The sequence below is a fragment of the Piliocolobus tephrosceles genome, chromosome 14, assembly GCF_002776525.5.
Source record: "Piliocolobus tephrosceles isolate RC106 chromosome 14, ASM277652v3, whole genome shotgun sequence".
Taxonomy (NCBI): domain Eukaryota; kingdom Metazoa; phylum Chordata; class Mammalia; order Primates; family Cercopithecidae; genus Piliocolobus; species Piliocolobus tephrosceles.
Window position 1 is genome coordinate 1,329,045 of NC_045447.1, and position 15,475 is coordinate 1,344,519.

The following is a 15,475-nucleotide window of genomic DNA, read 5'->3' on the forward strand; positions in this document are numbered from 1 at the left end:
AAAGGTGTGAGCCACTGTGCCCAGCCAGTTTGCATAGTTTTTTTTTTTTTTTTTTTGCTTGTTTGTTGTTGTTGTTTAAATAAATTGAAACAGTCTTGCTCTGTCACCCAGGCTGGAGTGCAATGGTGCGATCTCGGCTCACTGCAACCTCTGTCTCCCGGATTCAAGTGATTCTCCTGCCTGAGCCTCCTGAGTAGCTGGGATTACAGGCCCCCAACACCACAACTGGCTAATTTTTTTGTATTTTTAGTAGAGATGGGATTTTACCATGTTGGCCAGGCTGGTTTCAAACTCCTGACCTCAAGTGATCTGCCCGCCTCAGCCTCCCAAAGTGCTAGAATTACAGGCGTGAGCCACCGCGCCCGGCCCTTTCATTATTATTATTATTTAGTTAGTTAGTTAGTTGTTTGGAGATGGAGTCTCGCTGTCACCCAGGCTGGAGGCAGTGGCATGATCCTGGGTCACCACAACCTCTGCCTCCCAGGTTCAAGCAATTCTGCTTCAGCCTCCGGAGTAGCTGGGATTACAGGTGCCTGCCACCATGACCAGCTAATTTTTGTATATTTAGTAGAGATGAAGTTTCACCATGTTGGCCAGGCTGGTCTTGAACTGCTGGCCTCAAGTGATCCACCTGCCTTAGCCTCCCAAAGTGTTGGGATTATAGGCATGAGCTGCCCAGGCAAATTATGCAAACTATTTTAAAGAACAATGATTTTCACAGAGCTATCGTGATTTTGATTTTATGTAGTGTTTGAAATTCAACTAGAGCTCATTAAACACTTCTGTGAAAATGAAATGCCTTGTAATCCTTGCGCTCCACATCCGCTGGTCCCAGGACACACAGCCAAGTGGCCATGCCCTTCACTCAGTGCGGGAACCCACCCAGCCCTGCAGTCAGAGACGTGAAGGGTCAGGCTGGGCCACTCTGCCACCAACCACAGCACCGAGGTCATCGGGTAGCTCTCTGGCGCCACCCCTTGGACATTCAGCCCTCCCTGAAGCTCGTGACCACGGCCAGCTCCCCGACTCCTCCTGCTCCCCGGATGAGACCCTCACTTTCTGTTTGGGGGATGTGGGGCCAGGCATGGCGGAGGCTCTCCTGGGGCTCAGGCCTAGAGTCTCCCCAGCATTGCCAGCTCTGAACCCTGAGCCCTTCTGCTGCGCCCTGCTCTCTATCTCGTGGGTCTCTGGGACATGGGGCTGGAGTAGGGGCAGGCAATGCAAGGGTATGACCTCCTGGGCCCTTCTCCTTCCCAGGTCCCAGCAGTCAGGGCCCCTGCCTCCCCTTCCCACCACCTGACTTGCCTGCCCTCCTGGGGTCAAGCAGCTGAGTAAACGGGTGGGCACAGCAGGGTGAGCCCCGCCTGTGGGATGGGGACCCCATTGGAGCAGCTGCTGGCTCCTCCCTGCCCCCACCCAGGCCATGTGCATTGGGACCAACTCCAAGGTGCCTTCTCTTCCCACCCCTGCCCACTGTGGCCGATTAGTGGCTGATCCCTGGACTTTGAGTTCCTAGGGGGAGGGACCAGCCCACCTGGTGGCCCCAGGGCCTGGCACACAGTGGGCCTTCAAAAATGTTTATCGGCCGGGCGCGGTGGCTCAAGCCTGTAATCCCAGCACTTTGGGAGGCCGAGACGGGCGGATCACGAGGTCAGGAGATCGAGACCATCCTGGCTAACACGGTGAAACCCCGTCTCTACTAAAAATACAAAAAAAAAAAAACTAGCCGGGCAAGGTGGCGGGCGCCTGTAGTCCCAGCTACTCGGGAGGCTGAGGCAGGAGAATGGCGTAAACCCCGGAGGCGGAGCTTGCAGTGAGTTGAGATCTGGCCACTGCACTCCAGTCCGGGCGACAGAGCGAGACTCCGCCTCAAAAAAAAAAAAAAAAAAAAATGTTTATCAAACAAATGCCAGGGGCCGCAGGCAGGGCCTGAGAGGAACAGCTCAGCAGCCAGGTCCAGGCCCAGTGTGGCCAAGCCTTGACTGGTTCCTGACTCTCTGGCCCTAGCCCAGGGGCTGCCCTGAGGGCAGAGTTTGCCCACCTCTACATTCTGCTCTGCTTCCTGGTTTCAGGGGGGACATGGGAGTGGATGAGGTGTGCAGAGAGTGCAGTGGCTGTGGGTGGACAGCACCAACTGCTGCCACCGACATGGGCCAGCTGGTACCAGCTCGGCTCGGAAGAGGCCAAAATGGGCAGTGATGGGAGACAGCAGGCCTCCCACGGGGGCGGAGGAGCAGCCCGGGGGCTGCAGGACAATGGCCCAGGCAAAAGCAGCCTTGGAGTGAGGCTGGACGCCCCCAGATCCCAGCAGGGCACAAGGTGGGCGTGTGCCAGAGAGGATCTCGCCTCCCCAAATCCCAAGAGCCTCTGAAATCGGCCTAGTGCCCACTGTGTGGGCTCCAGCCAACAGGGAGCCCCAGGCTTTTAAAGAGGTGGAGCGGGGGCGGAGAGGGCCTTGGTGGTACTGGCGCTGGTCCAGAGTGGACAGAAAAGAGTCAGGGAGGGGTCTGAGACATTTAATAAGAAGGTACCTCTCCACCCACTGTCCTCTGCGGCAGCCGGCAGAATATCCCCTGCCCAAAGTGGCAGGGCCCTGATCTGAGGCTGGGGGCTCACGGAGGATGGGCAGCAGGCACCCCACCGGCGGGGTCATCTCTCAGGGCACTGACTTCTCAGCAGTGGAGCTGCGCGCCAGCCTCACCTCCTCACTTCTGCAGCAGAGACGAGACTCAGCCGGTGGCAATGGCCCCCCTCACCGCGCCGCCATGCTTGCCCTGCTATGCACTCACCGTCCAGGACGTGGAACTGGTCTGCAGCCTCGCAGAAGCCTGGGGGCCCAAGGCAGGGGTCAGGCTGGACATCAGCCCAGAGAGTAGGGGTGGCTGAGCCGGGGACCTGCTGGGGACACTCACCATACTTGGGGAAGTAGAAGATCTGGTCCTCAGTCAGGTGGGCCTCCTGGACCCGCTGCTCAAACCCACTCAGGACCGAGTCGCTCACAGGGAGTGAGCGGGCTGTGGGGCAGACAGGGCTCCTGGGGTCACGGCACCAGGGGGTTTGGAATGGGGTCTGTGTGTCCCCTACCCCCTCGGGGCCCTCCCCCTGCCCCCACACCAGGCCTGTCTGTCACTGCTCCTCCCTGGGCCTCTGCTTAGCAGGAGGGTCAGGATGGGAGGGAGAAAGGGTGTGTCCCCCTGGGCTCAACCAGCCCCCCGGGATGGCCCAGTGAGTGTGCAGAGCTTGAGCGCCTGCCTGGTCATGGAGGCCGGCCCCCACATACCGTAGAGCTTTACTGACAGCTGCCCCGCCCGCTCCAGGTACAGGACAGCGAAACTCTGGTAGTCGGTCTCAGCGACAACCACATGCACAGCCCCTCGGGCGCCTCGGGCTGGGGCAGAGCCACGGAGGCCACGTCAGAGAGCCACGGCGGCTGCGTCACCACCCACCCACATGCCCTGCGGTCCCTGCCTCACCTTGAAGCAGGAAGCGGCCGAGGACCCCTGTGTCTCCATAGAGCTGGCGCACCTGCCAGCAGATCCCATCCCTGGGGGGGCGGGGAGGAGGCACCGCAGGCTGGGGGACCCCAACCAGGAACCCTAGTCCAGGCCACAGTCGGGGTGGGGTCAGGGGCCAGGGCAGGGCTGAAGTCTGGGGGCTGAGAGGAGGGTTGGGGTTAGGGTGCAGGGCTGCTCTGGGACTCACAGCTTTCGGAAAGTGCTGACAGCCATGGCTTTGCCCTGGGGAGCCACGTGCAGTGTGGTGGCCTCAGCCCGGTGGCCCTGCTCCTGCAGGAAATGGCAGGCAGAGCCCACAGCCACAAGGAGCCAGGTCCCTGCAAACTGGGGGCAGGCCATGGGAGGACTCGAGGGCACTGTGAGAGGGCCCCTCACCTGCCTCCCTGTACCCCCAAAACCACTTCACCTGCCTCCCTCTACACCCCCCATAACTTCACCTGCTTCCCTCTCCCCGCCAACAACTTCTACCTGCCTACCTCTACCCCCTACAACTTCACCCTTTCCCCCTGCCACATACAACTCCTACCTAACTCACTCTACCGTCCCCCACAACTTCACGTTCCTCCCTCTACCCGCCACAACTTCTACCTGCTGAGCATCAAAATTGGCCTTGGGCTGGATTGTGCTGATGGGGGATGGGGGCCGGGGTGGCCTCTGAGGCCTCTGGCCCAGTGAGCCAGCTGCCAGAAGCAGGGTCAAGAGGATCGCAGTCCCAGGGGGCAGCATGGTGGCGGCAGCAGGATGGCAGGACTGTGGGAGGCCAAGGGTAGCACCACCAAGTCCCAGGACAGAGTCTACTGTGCAGTCACAGAGCCCGGCCCAGGAAGTCCATGTCCATCCCTTGCCTCCCTAACTCCAACCCTGGGCCAGCCCTACATCCCACCCCCAGCTTTCTCGTGAGCCCAGCTTCGATCTGCACTTCCCGGCAGGGCCCTGGCACCATGTCCTATGTACAAAGTCCGAGTTGACCTTTGGTTGTTTATCTATTTCTCCTGCACCCTTGATTTCCACTGACAGTCCTTAGCCCTTTGCACATTATCTTCCTTAAACCATCACCCAGTGGTCTTATCTCCACGACTAACGTCACGGGGTTCATGAAGCCACTTGCTCAGGGCCCGGAAACAAGGAGCGCCGGAGGCGGGTCCCGAACCAGCGGTCTTTGAGTGTCGCTCGCAGCCCCGCCCACGACCGCCGCTCGCTGGCCACAAGGGGCGCTGTTCCCAACGCGCCCGAGTGCGCGCAGGCGCACGAAGAAAAGCCGGCCGGGCCGCCGAGGCCCGAGGCGCAGGCGCACGAGGGGCGGACGCGGGCTGCCCGCGCTCTCTGCCTTCCTCGGCCATCGATGCCTCGGGGCTCGTGGCGTCGGGCCTGGCGGGTTCCCCGGTGGGCGGGGGCGGCCGTCCGAGGGGCTGCGGCGGCGGAAGCGGTTCCGGGCCGCGCGGGGCGGGGGCGGCGCAGCGGGCGGAGGCGGCCGTGGTGAGTGCGCCTGCGGCCCTCGGGGGTCCCGCCTCGTCGGCCCCGCCCGCCCTGGGCCACTGCAGAAGCCCCGAGGCCGCCCGTGCGCGCGTCCCCGCCGGCCGCCCCGAGCCCGCCGGGCAGGGCTTCTCCAGGGCCGCAGGGCGGAGGCCACTGCCCGGCCGCCCCGAGCCTCCCCTCGGCGGAAGCCCGTCCCCGGACGGCGCCCGGTGTCCCCGTGCCTCGCGAGCGGCGATCCGGGCTCCGGCGGGCTGAGGGGCGCCCGCTGCCGGCCTCAGGAGGCCGGGGGATGGCGCGGCGGAGCGGGGACGGCCCGGCCCGCCCGGAGCTGCCGGGTCCTTGGTTGGACGGCGGTGCCCGGGCGTACCCTGCAGACACCCAGCCCCGTGGAACTCCCGGCGGGACGGTTGGGGCGGGAGGAACCGGGCGCCCGCTCTCGGCCTCCCTTCTCGGGCCTGGGCTGAGAGCAGCCGTTGGTGGGTTTCAGGGCCGCCTGGGCAGAATGTCACGATGGACGAGGGCGGCACGCCCCTGCTCCCCGACAGTCTCGTCTACCAGATCTTCCTGAGCCTGGGCCCGGCCGACGTGCTGGCCGCGGGGCTGGTGTGCCGCCAATGGCAGGCCGTGTCGCGGGACGAGTTCCTGTGGAGGGAGCAGTTCTACCGCTACTACCAGGTGGCCCGCGATGTGCCCCGACACCCAGGTCAGTGGCGTGCGGGGCCGCTACCCACGTTCTGCAGCCAGGGCCCCGGGCTCCTGCGTTTGGGGGTCAGCCTGGCTGGGGGCCTGCCCCACGGTCCCGAGTGTCCCTGATCGAGGTCTGTCGGACACTGCCCAGGCACCCCTCAGAGCATGGGAGCCAGAGGGTTCATTGGGTCACTTGGGGGGTGGGGGGTACAGGGGTCTCTGTGAGCTGCAGGGTTATGTCCTCCAGCCAAGGCCTATGCCATGGGTAGTGGGTTCCAGGGGCACCACGGGGCCTGCCAGGACTGCTGGGGCCACACTCTGGCCTTGACTGCGAGGAGGAAGGCCTGGGCCCAGGACTGACACTGCCCACCCGCAGCGGCCACGTCCTGGTACGAGGAGTTCCAGCGGCTGTATGACACGGTGCCCTGCGTGGAGGTGCAGACGCTGCGGGAACACACGGACCAGGTCCTGCACCTCAGCTTCTCCCATTCGGGGTACCAGTTCGCGTCCTGCTCCAAGGACTGCACTGTGAAGGTGAGGATGGCCAGGTGTCCTGCACATCCTACCCAGCTGCCCCGAAGCACGGAGGTCCCAGGACCCAGGCGTTCCAACCAGGTGGGAAGGGAGGGTCAGGCCAGAGGTGACACAGCAGCCTCTCTGCATCCAGTGGAGGGACCACAGAGGATCAGGAGCGGTGCAGGGCGGCCCTGAGTACTGAGGAGAGGGTCCCACACAAAGCCGCCTGCTCCAGGGGCAGGCTCCTGCCCTCTATACGGATGCCCCCAGAGTGGATGACAGTGCCTTCAAGGGCTCCCTGCCTCCTGGTGGCCTCTGAGCAGGGCTGGCAGAGCTGGGGCCTCATGGCGCTGTGGTAGCAGGCCCCTGCCCGGCGACCTGGCCAGGTGATCACCATGGCCACCCCTGCCGTGCAGATCTGGAGCAACGACCTGACTATCTCGCTGCTGCACAGCGCAGACATGCGGCCCTACAACTGGAGCTACACCCAGTTCTCCCAGTTCAACAAGGACGACTCACTGCTGCTGGCCTCGGGGGTGTTCCTGGGGCCGCACAACTCCTCATCCGGCGAGATCGCTGTCATCAGCCTAGGTGAGCACGGGCGCTGGGTGGGCCCCGCCCCCGCCCCACCCCTGTCCCGCCCCACCCCACCCCCGTCCCCACACCGACAGCCTGTCCAGCCCTGCCCTCCCCACAGACTCTTTCGCGCTGCTGTCCCGCGTGCGGAACAAGCCCTACGACGTGTTCGGCTGTTGGCTCACCGAGACCAGCCTCATCTCGGGGAACCTGCACCGCATCGGAGACATCACCTCCTGCTCGGTGCTGTGGCTCAACAACGCCTTCCAGGTGCGGGTGGGGCGGGGCGGGACAGGGCTGGGCTGGGGGCAGGGTTGCCATCCCCAGGGCCTGGCGCCCACCTGGTGTGTGCCCCCGCCTTCAGGACGTGGAGTCAGAGAACGTCAATGTGGTGAAGCGGCTGTTCAAGATCCAGAACCTCAACGCCAGCACCATCCGCACAGTGATGGTGGCCGACTGCAGCCGCTTCGACAGCCCTGACCTCCTGCTGGAAGCCGGCGACCCGGCCACGTCCCCCTGCCGCATCTTTGACCTGGGCAGCGACAACGAGGAGGAGGTGGCTGGCCCGGCCCCCGCCCACGCCAAGGAGGGCTTGCGGCACATTCTGGACCGTGTGCTGGAGGGGCGGGCGCAGCCACAGCCATCGGAGCGCGTGCTAGAGACCAAGGTGGCTGAGCTGCTGGCCCAGGGCCACACCAAGCCCCCTGAGCGCAGTGCCACAGGCACCAGGAGCAAGTACCTCATCTTCACCACTGGCTGCCTCACCTACTCCCCACACCAGATCGGTACACCCCTGCCGCCATGCTGCCCGTCTCAGTCCTAGCAGCTTGGGGGAGGCTGGGCAGGGGTCCTGGGGGGCAGACGGCAAGCAAGTCCGCAGGCAAAGCTGGGATCATTGACTCACCCCGGGGTCACAAGCCCAGACCTGGCCTTGTCTGGGGCCTGCGGGATGAGCGGTGAAAACAGGCAGGCCCGCTGGCCAGCGAGCAGCTGAGGGGCCTGGTTCAGGTCTGGGGCCCCCGGAGCAGGCAGTGCCCGCAGACCTCTGCCGTGCCCACAGCCCTAGAGACACCGTTGGGGTAGGGGGCTGCCCTGGAGTGACGTCCCGGGGCACTGGGCAGGGACCCTCACCGCAGCCCTCTCTGCAGGCATCAAGCAGATCCTGCCACACCAGATGACAACGGCGGGGCCCGTGCTGGGCGAGGGTCGAGGCTCTGACGCCTTCTTCGATGCGCTGGACCACGTCATAGACGTGCATGGGCACATCATTGGCATGGGCCTGTCGCCCGACAACAGGTGGGCCTCTTGCCAGTGTCCCAGGCGGGGTGCCCGCAGGCGGCCCATACCTAGCACAGTGCCCCTCGCCCAGGTACCTGTATGTGAACAGCCGCGCCTGGCCCAGTGGTGCGGTGGTGGCCGACCCCATGCAGCCGCCACCCATCGCGGAGGAGATTGACCTGCTGGTGTTCGACCTCAAGACCATGCGGGAGGTGAGGCGGGCTCTGCGTGCGCACCGCGCCTACACGCCCAACGACGAGTGCTTTTTCATCTTCCTGGACGTCAGCAGGGACTTCGTGGCCAGGTGCAGGGCGCAGCGTGGTGCAGGGCGGGCGTGGGCAGCAGCAGGCGGGCGACCAGCTCATCCAAGCGCTGTTCTGCAGCGGGGCCGAGGACCGGCATGGCTACATCTGGGACCGCCACTACAACATCTGCCTGGCCAAGCTGCGGCACGAGGACGTGGTCAACTCAGTGGTCTTCAGTCCCCAGGAGCAGGAGCTGCTGCTCACGGCCAGCGACGATGCCACCATCAAAGCCTGGCGCTCCCCACGCACCGTGCGCATCTTCCAGGCACCTCGTCCGCGGCCTCGCGCCTTCTTCTCCTGGCTTGCCAGCCAGAGGCGCTGAGGGGTGCTGGGTGCACTGGAGCTGCTGGGACGCCTCGACGCCACCCAGGCTCTGTGGTTCTTTCCCGAGCGGGAGAGGTGGAGACGCTTGTAGCAGTTACGCCTTAGGAAGGGGACAGCCAGGCCCCACCACGCTCTCACATGCAAACCTGCTCACGCAGCTGTGATGCTTGGCACGGGGTGGCCAGTGAGGATGGAACCCAAGGTCCCCTTGGCTTCCTGGCCAGCTTGGGGTGCACAGGATACTGGGGGTGCTGCTCCTCGCTCATCCCCAGGCTAGGGGTTCACCCGCCCCAGCTGGCCTCAGCCTGGGGTACCCTCGGCTGGTCCTGTGGGGCGCTGGACAGTGGCCCAGTGGTGGCAGGGGCTGCTGGCTCTGGCAGCCTGGCTGTGGTTGTGCGCCTGGGGCTTGGGAGCGGCCGGTCACACTGCTGTGGGCCTGAGTGTGCTGCATGTCCACGCACCACCCATTCAGGGCCCTGAATAAACAGTTGGCAACAGCACGTTGTCGTCCAGTCTCTGTCTGCAGGGAGGGAGACCGTGGGCACCGCTGGCACAGTGGAGTGGATCTCGTCACTGCTGACGGGTGACGTCACCGCTGGCATAGTGGCCCCACTGGAGTGGTTGTTGCAGTCACCGCTGACAGGTGACGTGTGTCTGAGGTCATGTGCTGGTGCCAGACTTTGTCACACGGCCCTGTCCCCCCTCTGTGACTTCCAGGGAGATGCCTGGCACATCTGCCGGGGCTGGCAGCATGCAGGGTCTGCTGTCTGATTCCAGGGTCAGTAGGCCGCGTCGCTCCCAGTGCCAGGGCGGCCTCCACAGTCAGTCCCGTCCTTGAGGGAGTGCCTCGGCTGCTGGGGGCAGCGAGGGTGTTGGGCAGAGCTTCTCAGAGTTCATGCTGGGGAGGAAGGGCCCAGGGGCCCAGAAGTGGCAGCAGAGGTGCAGCTCCAGCTGGACGTTGCAGGCTTTGTCAGAGCTGCTCCAGGGGCCCAGGGTGATCGTGGTGACAAGACGGCAGGAGGAGAGCCTGGCATTCAGGTCCGCTGCCCATTATAGGAAGCGCACGGAGCTTGTGGCTCCACACATGGCAGCAGGCAACCCCGTACAGAGAAAGGACGCAGAGGAGACGAGTGAGTATTGAGGTGATGGTTCCCCGGAGCCACATGGGCTGCAGGGGTTGGTAGAGACCCTGGGGCCGAGCCCGAGCACAGACGGGGTCAGGGACAGCACCACCAACACAGGCTGCGCCCCCCAGAGGGATGGGCCCTCTGTCCCGCTAACTCCTGGTCGCCAGCCGGGAAGCCCTGGGGACCTCTGCAGTTCGTAATAAAACCCCCAACGTGGGCGAGAACAAGGAAAGGAAGGAAGACACACCAAAGATCCCCAGACAAGATGAGCTGCGCTGAGACTGACCCCCTCAGAAAAGAGCCGACAGATTCTGCAAACACGAACTCCACGGGCAGGCTCCAAAGAATTGAGCCATTTCCCAAAAAGGATTTAGCTACGTTCCCATTCAAGGAGACTGACAAAAACACCTGTATGCACCATAAAACAAAAGTGGGGACAGAAATCAAGAGGATGTGGACATTTCAAAATAAAAAGGGAGCCAGTTAGACACTGGAAAATGACACGGTGAGTGACTGCACCAAAAGCTTGATATGTGAGGCCGGGTGCAGTGGCTCACGCCTGTAATCCCAGCACTTTGGGAGGCCAAGGCAGGTGGATCATGAGGTCAGGAGATCAAGACCATCCTGGCTAACACGGTGAAACCCCGTCTCTACTAAAACTTTTTTTAAAGATTAGCCAGGCACGGTGGCGGCGCCTGTAGTCCCAGCTACTCAGGAGGCTGAGGCAGGAGAATGGCTTGAACCTGGGAGGTGGAGCTTGCAGTGAGCCGAGATGGCGCCACTGCACTCCAGCCTGGGTGACAGAGAGAGACTCCGTCTCAAAAAAAATAAATAAATAAAAATAAAAGGCTTGATACGTGGAAAGCACTGGACCAGACAGACTTGTGAGGACCAGGCAGCAGAAGATGGCACAGAGGAGATGAAAGAAACAGAACCGGCCGGGCGCGGTGGCTCAAGCCTGTAATCCCAGCACTTTGGGAGGCCAAGACGCGCGGATCACGAGGTCAGGAGATCAAGACCATCCTGGCTAACACTGTGAAACCCCATCTCTACTAAAAAATATAAAAAACTAGCCGGGCGAGGTGGCGGGCGCCTGTAGTCCCAGCTACTCGGGAGGCTGAGGCAGGAGAATGGCGTAAACCCGGGAGGCGGAGCTTGCAGTGAGCTGAGATCCGGCCACTGCACTCCAGCCCCGGAGACAGAGCGAGACTCCGTCTCAAAAAAAAAAAGAAACAGAACCTTGGGAGGGGAACGGAGCAGCATGCATGCCCCCACCCCATCTACAGGGTGGGGGTGGAGACCCAGTGTTTAAAGACAAAGTGACTGAATTACCAAAAGAACAGAAGTCCTCAGAAAATACGTGCTGAGGTCAGGCCAGGCCTAGTGGCTCACGCCTGTAATCCCAGCACTTTGGGAGGCCGAGGTGGGCGGATCACTTGAGGTCAGGAGTTTAAGACCAGACTGGCCAACATGGTGAAACCCCTTCTGTACTAAAAAAAAAAAAAAAAAAAAAAAAAAATTAGCTGAGCGTGGTGGCATATGCCTCTAATCCCAGCTACTCAGGGGGCTGAGGCAGGAGAACTGATTGAACCCGGGAATGAGCTGAGATTGCGCCACTGCACCCCAGCCTGGGCGACAGAGTGAACCCTGTGAAACTGCAGTGATGAAACTCGTACACGTGGCCCGGAGCAGCTGTCGGAGAGCCGGAGAGCCGGGTCAGGGAGCGGCAGCACGATCCCAAGTTTCGCAGAACTGGTGCTTGACCTTATGTCCATGACCTGAACTCCATGCAGCCGGAACGCTGGAGGTGAGTGCTGGGGCCAGGCAGAAAACCCAGAGCAGCCCTAAGGGCCAGGGAAAGGAACCGACGCTGATGGGCAGGGGCAGTGAGGCAATGCCCTGGGTTTACTCTCTTCTCCGTTCTTTTGTGACCCTGATGGCAGTGGGAGTGGTGGCAACAGGAACCCATCAGAGCCAAACTTGGGGGCCAGAAAGTCCCTCATGGCTCGGTGCAGCTGCATGGAGGGCGGGACCAGCCCCGTTAGCTTTCCTCCCCTGCCCTCCTGCCATACAGACTCCAACTTGGCCCAGTCAGGGGCACGTCACATGGGAGTGACTAGAGCCACAACTGTCTTGAATGGACAGTGAGGGAGCCCAGCAGCCAAACCCAGCGTGGGGAGCTTGGGAAGCACCCACATAAGGTGGCTGTGGGTGCTGGGCTCATGCATGGGGTGGCTGTGGGTGCTGGGCTCACTCACACGCAGACACATGGGTCTAATGGTCACACCACGGACTTGGGGAACTGCGGACCAGCCTCGGGCCCCAGACCAAAGACCAGCAGCTCTGAAGACAGGAGTCCACGCGAGCGGGAGCAGTGTGCGTCCGACCCTCACAGGACCAAGTGCATGCTAACCAAAGACTTCCACATTTCCCACAGGATTCAAACACAACCCAGATCTCATAAAGTCATATTCAAAATGTCTAGAATATAACCCAGAATCACTTGACACACGAAGAACCATAACATTTCAACTTGCAGCTGGGCACAGCAGCTCACACCTGTAACCCTAGTGCCCTGGGAGGCCACGGCTGCAGGGAGTAATGACCGGGCCGCTGCACTCCGGCCTGGGTGACAGAGACCCTGTCTCTTAAAAAAAATAAAAATAAAAAATTCAACGTGCAAAGGAAAAAACCCATACATTCTATTTCCCAAAAACAATTAGTAGCTTTTAAAAAAAAATTACACAACACATTTTTATTACTTTTTAATTTTTAATTAGAAATGAGGTCTCACTATGTTGCCCAGGCTGGTCTCAAACTCCCGGGTTCAAGCGATCTTCCAGCCTCGGCCTCCCAAAGCGCCGGGATTACAGGCGTGAGCCACCATACCCGGCCAACACAATTCTTAAAAGGCACTGGGATTCCTCTGCTTCAAGATCATTGCTAGGCTAGAAAAATAAAGCTTGTTCCACCAGAAATCACAGGTTAGAACTGAGTGTTCGCTAAGGCAGAAATTGTAGAGTCTAGTGCCATTTCAGGCAAAGAGGATTCAGCTCTGAACCCAACATCCACACCTGCCTATCAGAGCAGTCAGCCCAGCTCAGAGCAGACCAGCCAATTAGGCTTCATCAGACGAGGCCATGGTGTTCTTCTAAGATGCTAATAACCCCAAACAGGAGGTGCTGCAACCAAAATGAAAGCCAGTCTTTGAGGCTAGTTGTCACACCGATTGTTAGTTCCTTGTTATGTCCCCTTCTGTAACATTAATAAAGGAAATATTTTACCGCAAAGAGTATTTTTTTTTTTTTTTTTTTTGAGACGGTGTCTCGCTCTGTCTCCGGGGCTGGAGTGCAGCTGCCGGATCTCAGCTCACTGCAAGCTCCACCTCCCGGGTTTACGCCATTCTCCTGCCTCAGCCTCCCGAGTAGCTGGGACCACAGGCGCCCGCCACCTCACCCGGATAGTTTTTTGTATTTTTTAGTAGAGACGGGGTTTCACCATGTTAGCCAGGATGGTCTCGATCTCCTGACCTTGTGATCTGCCCGTCTCGGCCTCCCAAAGTGCTGGGATTACAGGCTTGAGCCACCGCCCCCGGCCCCGCAAAGAGTATTTTATATGCCACTAGCCATGACTTTTTGTCATTAGTTACTACATAAATGCCGCCTAGTGCCTGCCATTATCCACATGGCACAACCATATTATGTCTGCAATTACTTCTGTATTTACAGAATCTTTGTGATTTCCTTAAGTACATTAGTGAAGGTTTAACATCGAGATGCAATCTAATATCCATAACCTCCAGTGTTTTGCAGACAGCAATGTAGGAGACAGTTTTTTGTTGTTGTTTTTTTTTTTTTTTTTTTTTTTTTTGAGACGGAGTCTTGCTCTGTCGCCCAGGCTGGAGTGCAGTGGTTCGATCTTGGCTCACTGCAAGCTCTGCCTCCTGGGTTCACGCTATTCTCCTGCCTCAGCCTCCCGAGTAGCTGGGAATACAGGCACCCACCACCACACCCAGCTAATTTTTTATATTTTTAGTAGAGACGAGTAGCTGGGAATACAGGCGCCCACCACCATGCCCGGCTACTTTTTTGTATTTTTAGTAGAGACGGGGTTTCACCATATCAGCCAGGATGGTCTCGATCTCCTGACCTCATGATCTACCCGCCTCAGCCTCCCAAAGTGCTGGGATTACAGGTGTGAGCCACCACACCTGGCTGAGATATTTTTAATCACCTGTCATTTAACTAACCTTATGTAATACATAAACCAATAATTTAGCAGTTCTAAGTCTCTGAATGGTTCTGGTGAGATCTGTAGGAAGCACGTTCCGCGTACGCATCCTGCTGATGCTGCTGTGTGTTTCCTCCTCCTGACGATTTCCTCTGCCTGCAGGAGGGGCTTGGATAAGATGTGTCTCTTTGCTTGACTTCTTTGATGTCCTGAAATTTCTGTAGCTCTTTTTCTTGAATCTGTTTATTATAAATTTGGCTTTGGTATTTCTGTTTGATCTTCAACGCTCTTTGCATCAGTGCTTTTATTCCATGGTTCTCGCTGGCATTTGACAGGTTCATTTCTACATTTTTCAAACTCAAATGATCTGCTGTGAGCACTTTACCAGCTGCTTTCCAGAATGCTTTAGTCCACCTGACTTTTGAGAATTGTGGTTTTTTTTTTTTTGAGATGGAGTCTCGCTCTGTTGCCTAGGCTGGAGTGCAGTGGCCGGATCTCAGCTCACTGCAAGCTCCGTCTCCCAGGTTTACGCCATTCTCTTGCCTCAGCCTCCCGAGTAGCTGGGACTACAGGCGCCCGCCACCTCGCCTGGCTAGTTTTTTTGGTATTTTTTTAATAGAGACGGGGTTTCACCATGTTAGCCAGGATGGTCTCAAACTCCTGACCTCGTGATCCACCCGTCTCGGCCTCCCAAAGTGCTGGGATTACAGGCGTGAGCCACCGTGCCTGACCTTTTTGTTTTTAGACGGAGTCTCACTCTGTTGCCCAGGCTGGAGTGCAGTGGTGCGATCTGGGCTTACTGTAAGCTCCGCCTCCTGGGTTCACACCATTCTCCTGCCTCAGCCTCCTGAGTAGCTGGGACTACAGGCGCCCGCCACCACGCCCTGCTAATTTTTTATATTTCTAGTAGAGACGGGATTTCATCGTGTTAGCCAGGATGGTCTCGATCTCCTGACCTCGTGATCCGCCCACCTCAGCCTCCCAAAGTGCTGGGATTCCAGGCTGAGCCACCGCGCCCAGGTGGAGGATTGCGCTCTTTAAAAAAGTTTTCATGACATTTTGGACTTTACAAAATCTGAACACCTTACAATCATTGCTGATGAACATCACGCCACGGCCCCGGGTAGGTGGGCCCCGAACAAAAACGAACACTTCTCAACATGCAAGTAGAACCTGCGTGGTCCCCACCGACCAAACGCCAGGCTTGGGAGGAAGTCACACAGACACAGATGTTGAAATTATCCGACAAGGACTTTAAAGTAGCTACTGTAAATACATTAGAGCAAGCAATCACAAACATTTTGCAATGGATGTAAAAATATGAAAGCCTCAGCAAAAAAATAGAAGATGTAAAAAGGACCATTCATACCAAGATTAGGTATCTATAAAAAGAGAAGGAAAAAGGCCGGGTGCAGTGCCTCACGCCTGTAATCCTAACATT

At 59.3% G+C, this 15,475-nt stretch overlaps 2 protein-coding genes across 2 annotated transcripts; one reads left to right on the forward strand and one right to left on the reverse strand.

Moving 5' to 3' along the window:
- Positions 1 to 2,501: 2,501 nt before the first annotated feature.
- C8G (complement C8 gamma chain) lies at positions 2,502 to 4,670 on the reverse strand. The gene is made up of 7 exons (XM_023227720.2): positions 4,104 to 4,670; positions 3,703 to 3,839; positions 3,474 to 3,544; positions 3,281 to 3,388; positions 2,913 to 3,014; positions 2,790 to 2,828; positions 2,502 to 2,711 (listed from the first exon to the last, which is right to left on the reverse strand). Exons 1-7 carry the CDS (start codon positions 4,239 to 4,241, stop codon positions 2,698 to 2,700), a joined length of 609 nt encoding a protein of 202 aa, XP_023083488.1. The 5' UTR covers positions 4,242 to 4,670; the 3' UTR covers positions 2,502 to 2,697.
- A 141-nt stretch (positions 4,671 to 4,811) lies between these two features.
- On the forward strand, positions 4,812 to 9,177 carry FBXW5 (F-box and WD repeat domain containing 5). Its single transcript, XM_023227595.1, has 9 exons — positions 4,812 to 4,991; positions 5,479 to 5,694; positions 6,055 to 6,212; positions 6,611 to 6,785; positions 6,892 to 7,040; positions 7,135 to 7,555; positions 7,919 to 8,066; positions 8,140 to 8,352; positions 8,432 to 9,177. The coding sequence occupies exons 2-9, from the start codon at positions 5,502 to 5,504 to the stop codon at positions 8,673 to 8,675; spliced, it is 1,701 nt and encodes a 566-aa protein (XP_023083363.1). The 5' UTR covers positions 4,812 to 4,991; positions 5,479 to 5,501; the 3' UTR covers positions 8,676 to 9,177.
- Positions 9,178 to 15,475: the final 6,298 nt, after the last annotated feature.

Bases quoted from the DNA above. Each gene is read 5' to 3' on its own strand.
- C8G (XM_023227720.2), bottom strand. From the start codon at position 4,241: ATGCTGCCCCCTGGGACTGCGATCCTCTTGACCCTGCTTCTGGCAGCT. The intron at 3,840-4,103 runs GTAGAAGTTGTG...GCCTGCCCCCAG, and splicing joins CCAATTTTGATGCTCAGCAG to TTTGCAGGGACCTGGCTCCT. The intron at 2,829-2,912 runs GTGAGTGTCCCC...TTGGGCCCCCAG, and splicing joins CTTCTACTTCCCCAAGTATG to GCTTCTGCGAGGCTGCAGAC.
- FBXW5 (XM_023227595.1), top strand. From the start codon at position 5,502: ATGGACGAGGGCGGCACGCCCCTGCTCCCCGACAGTCTCGTCTACCAG. The intron at 5,695-6,054 runs GTCAGTGGCGTG...GCCCACCCGCAG, and splicing joins CGATGTGCCCCGACACCCAG to CGGCCACGTCCTGGTACGAG. The intron at 8,353-8,431 runs GTGCAGGGCGCA...GCTGTTCTGCAG, and splicing joins AGCAGGGACTTCGTGGCCAG to CGGGGCCGAGGACCGGCATG.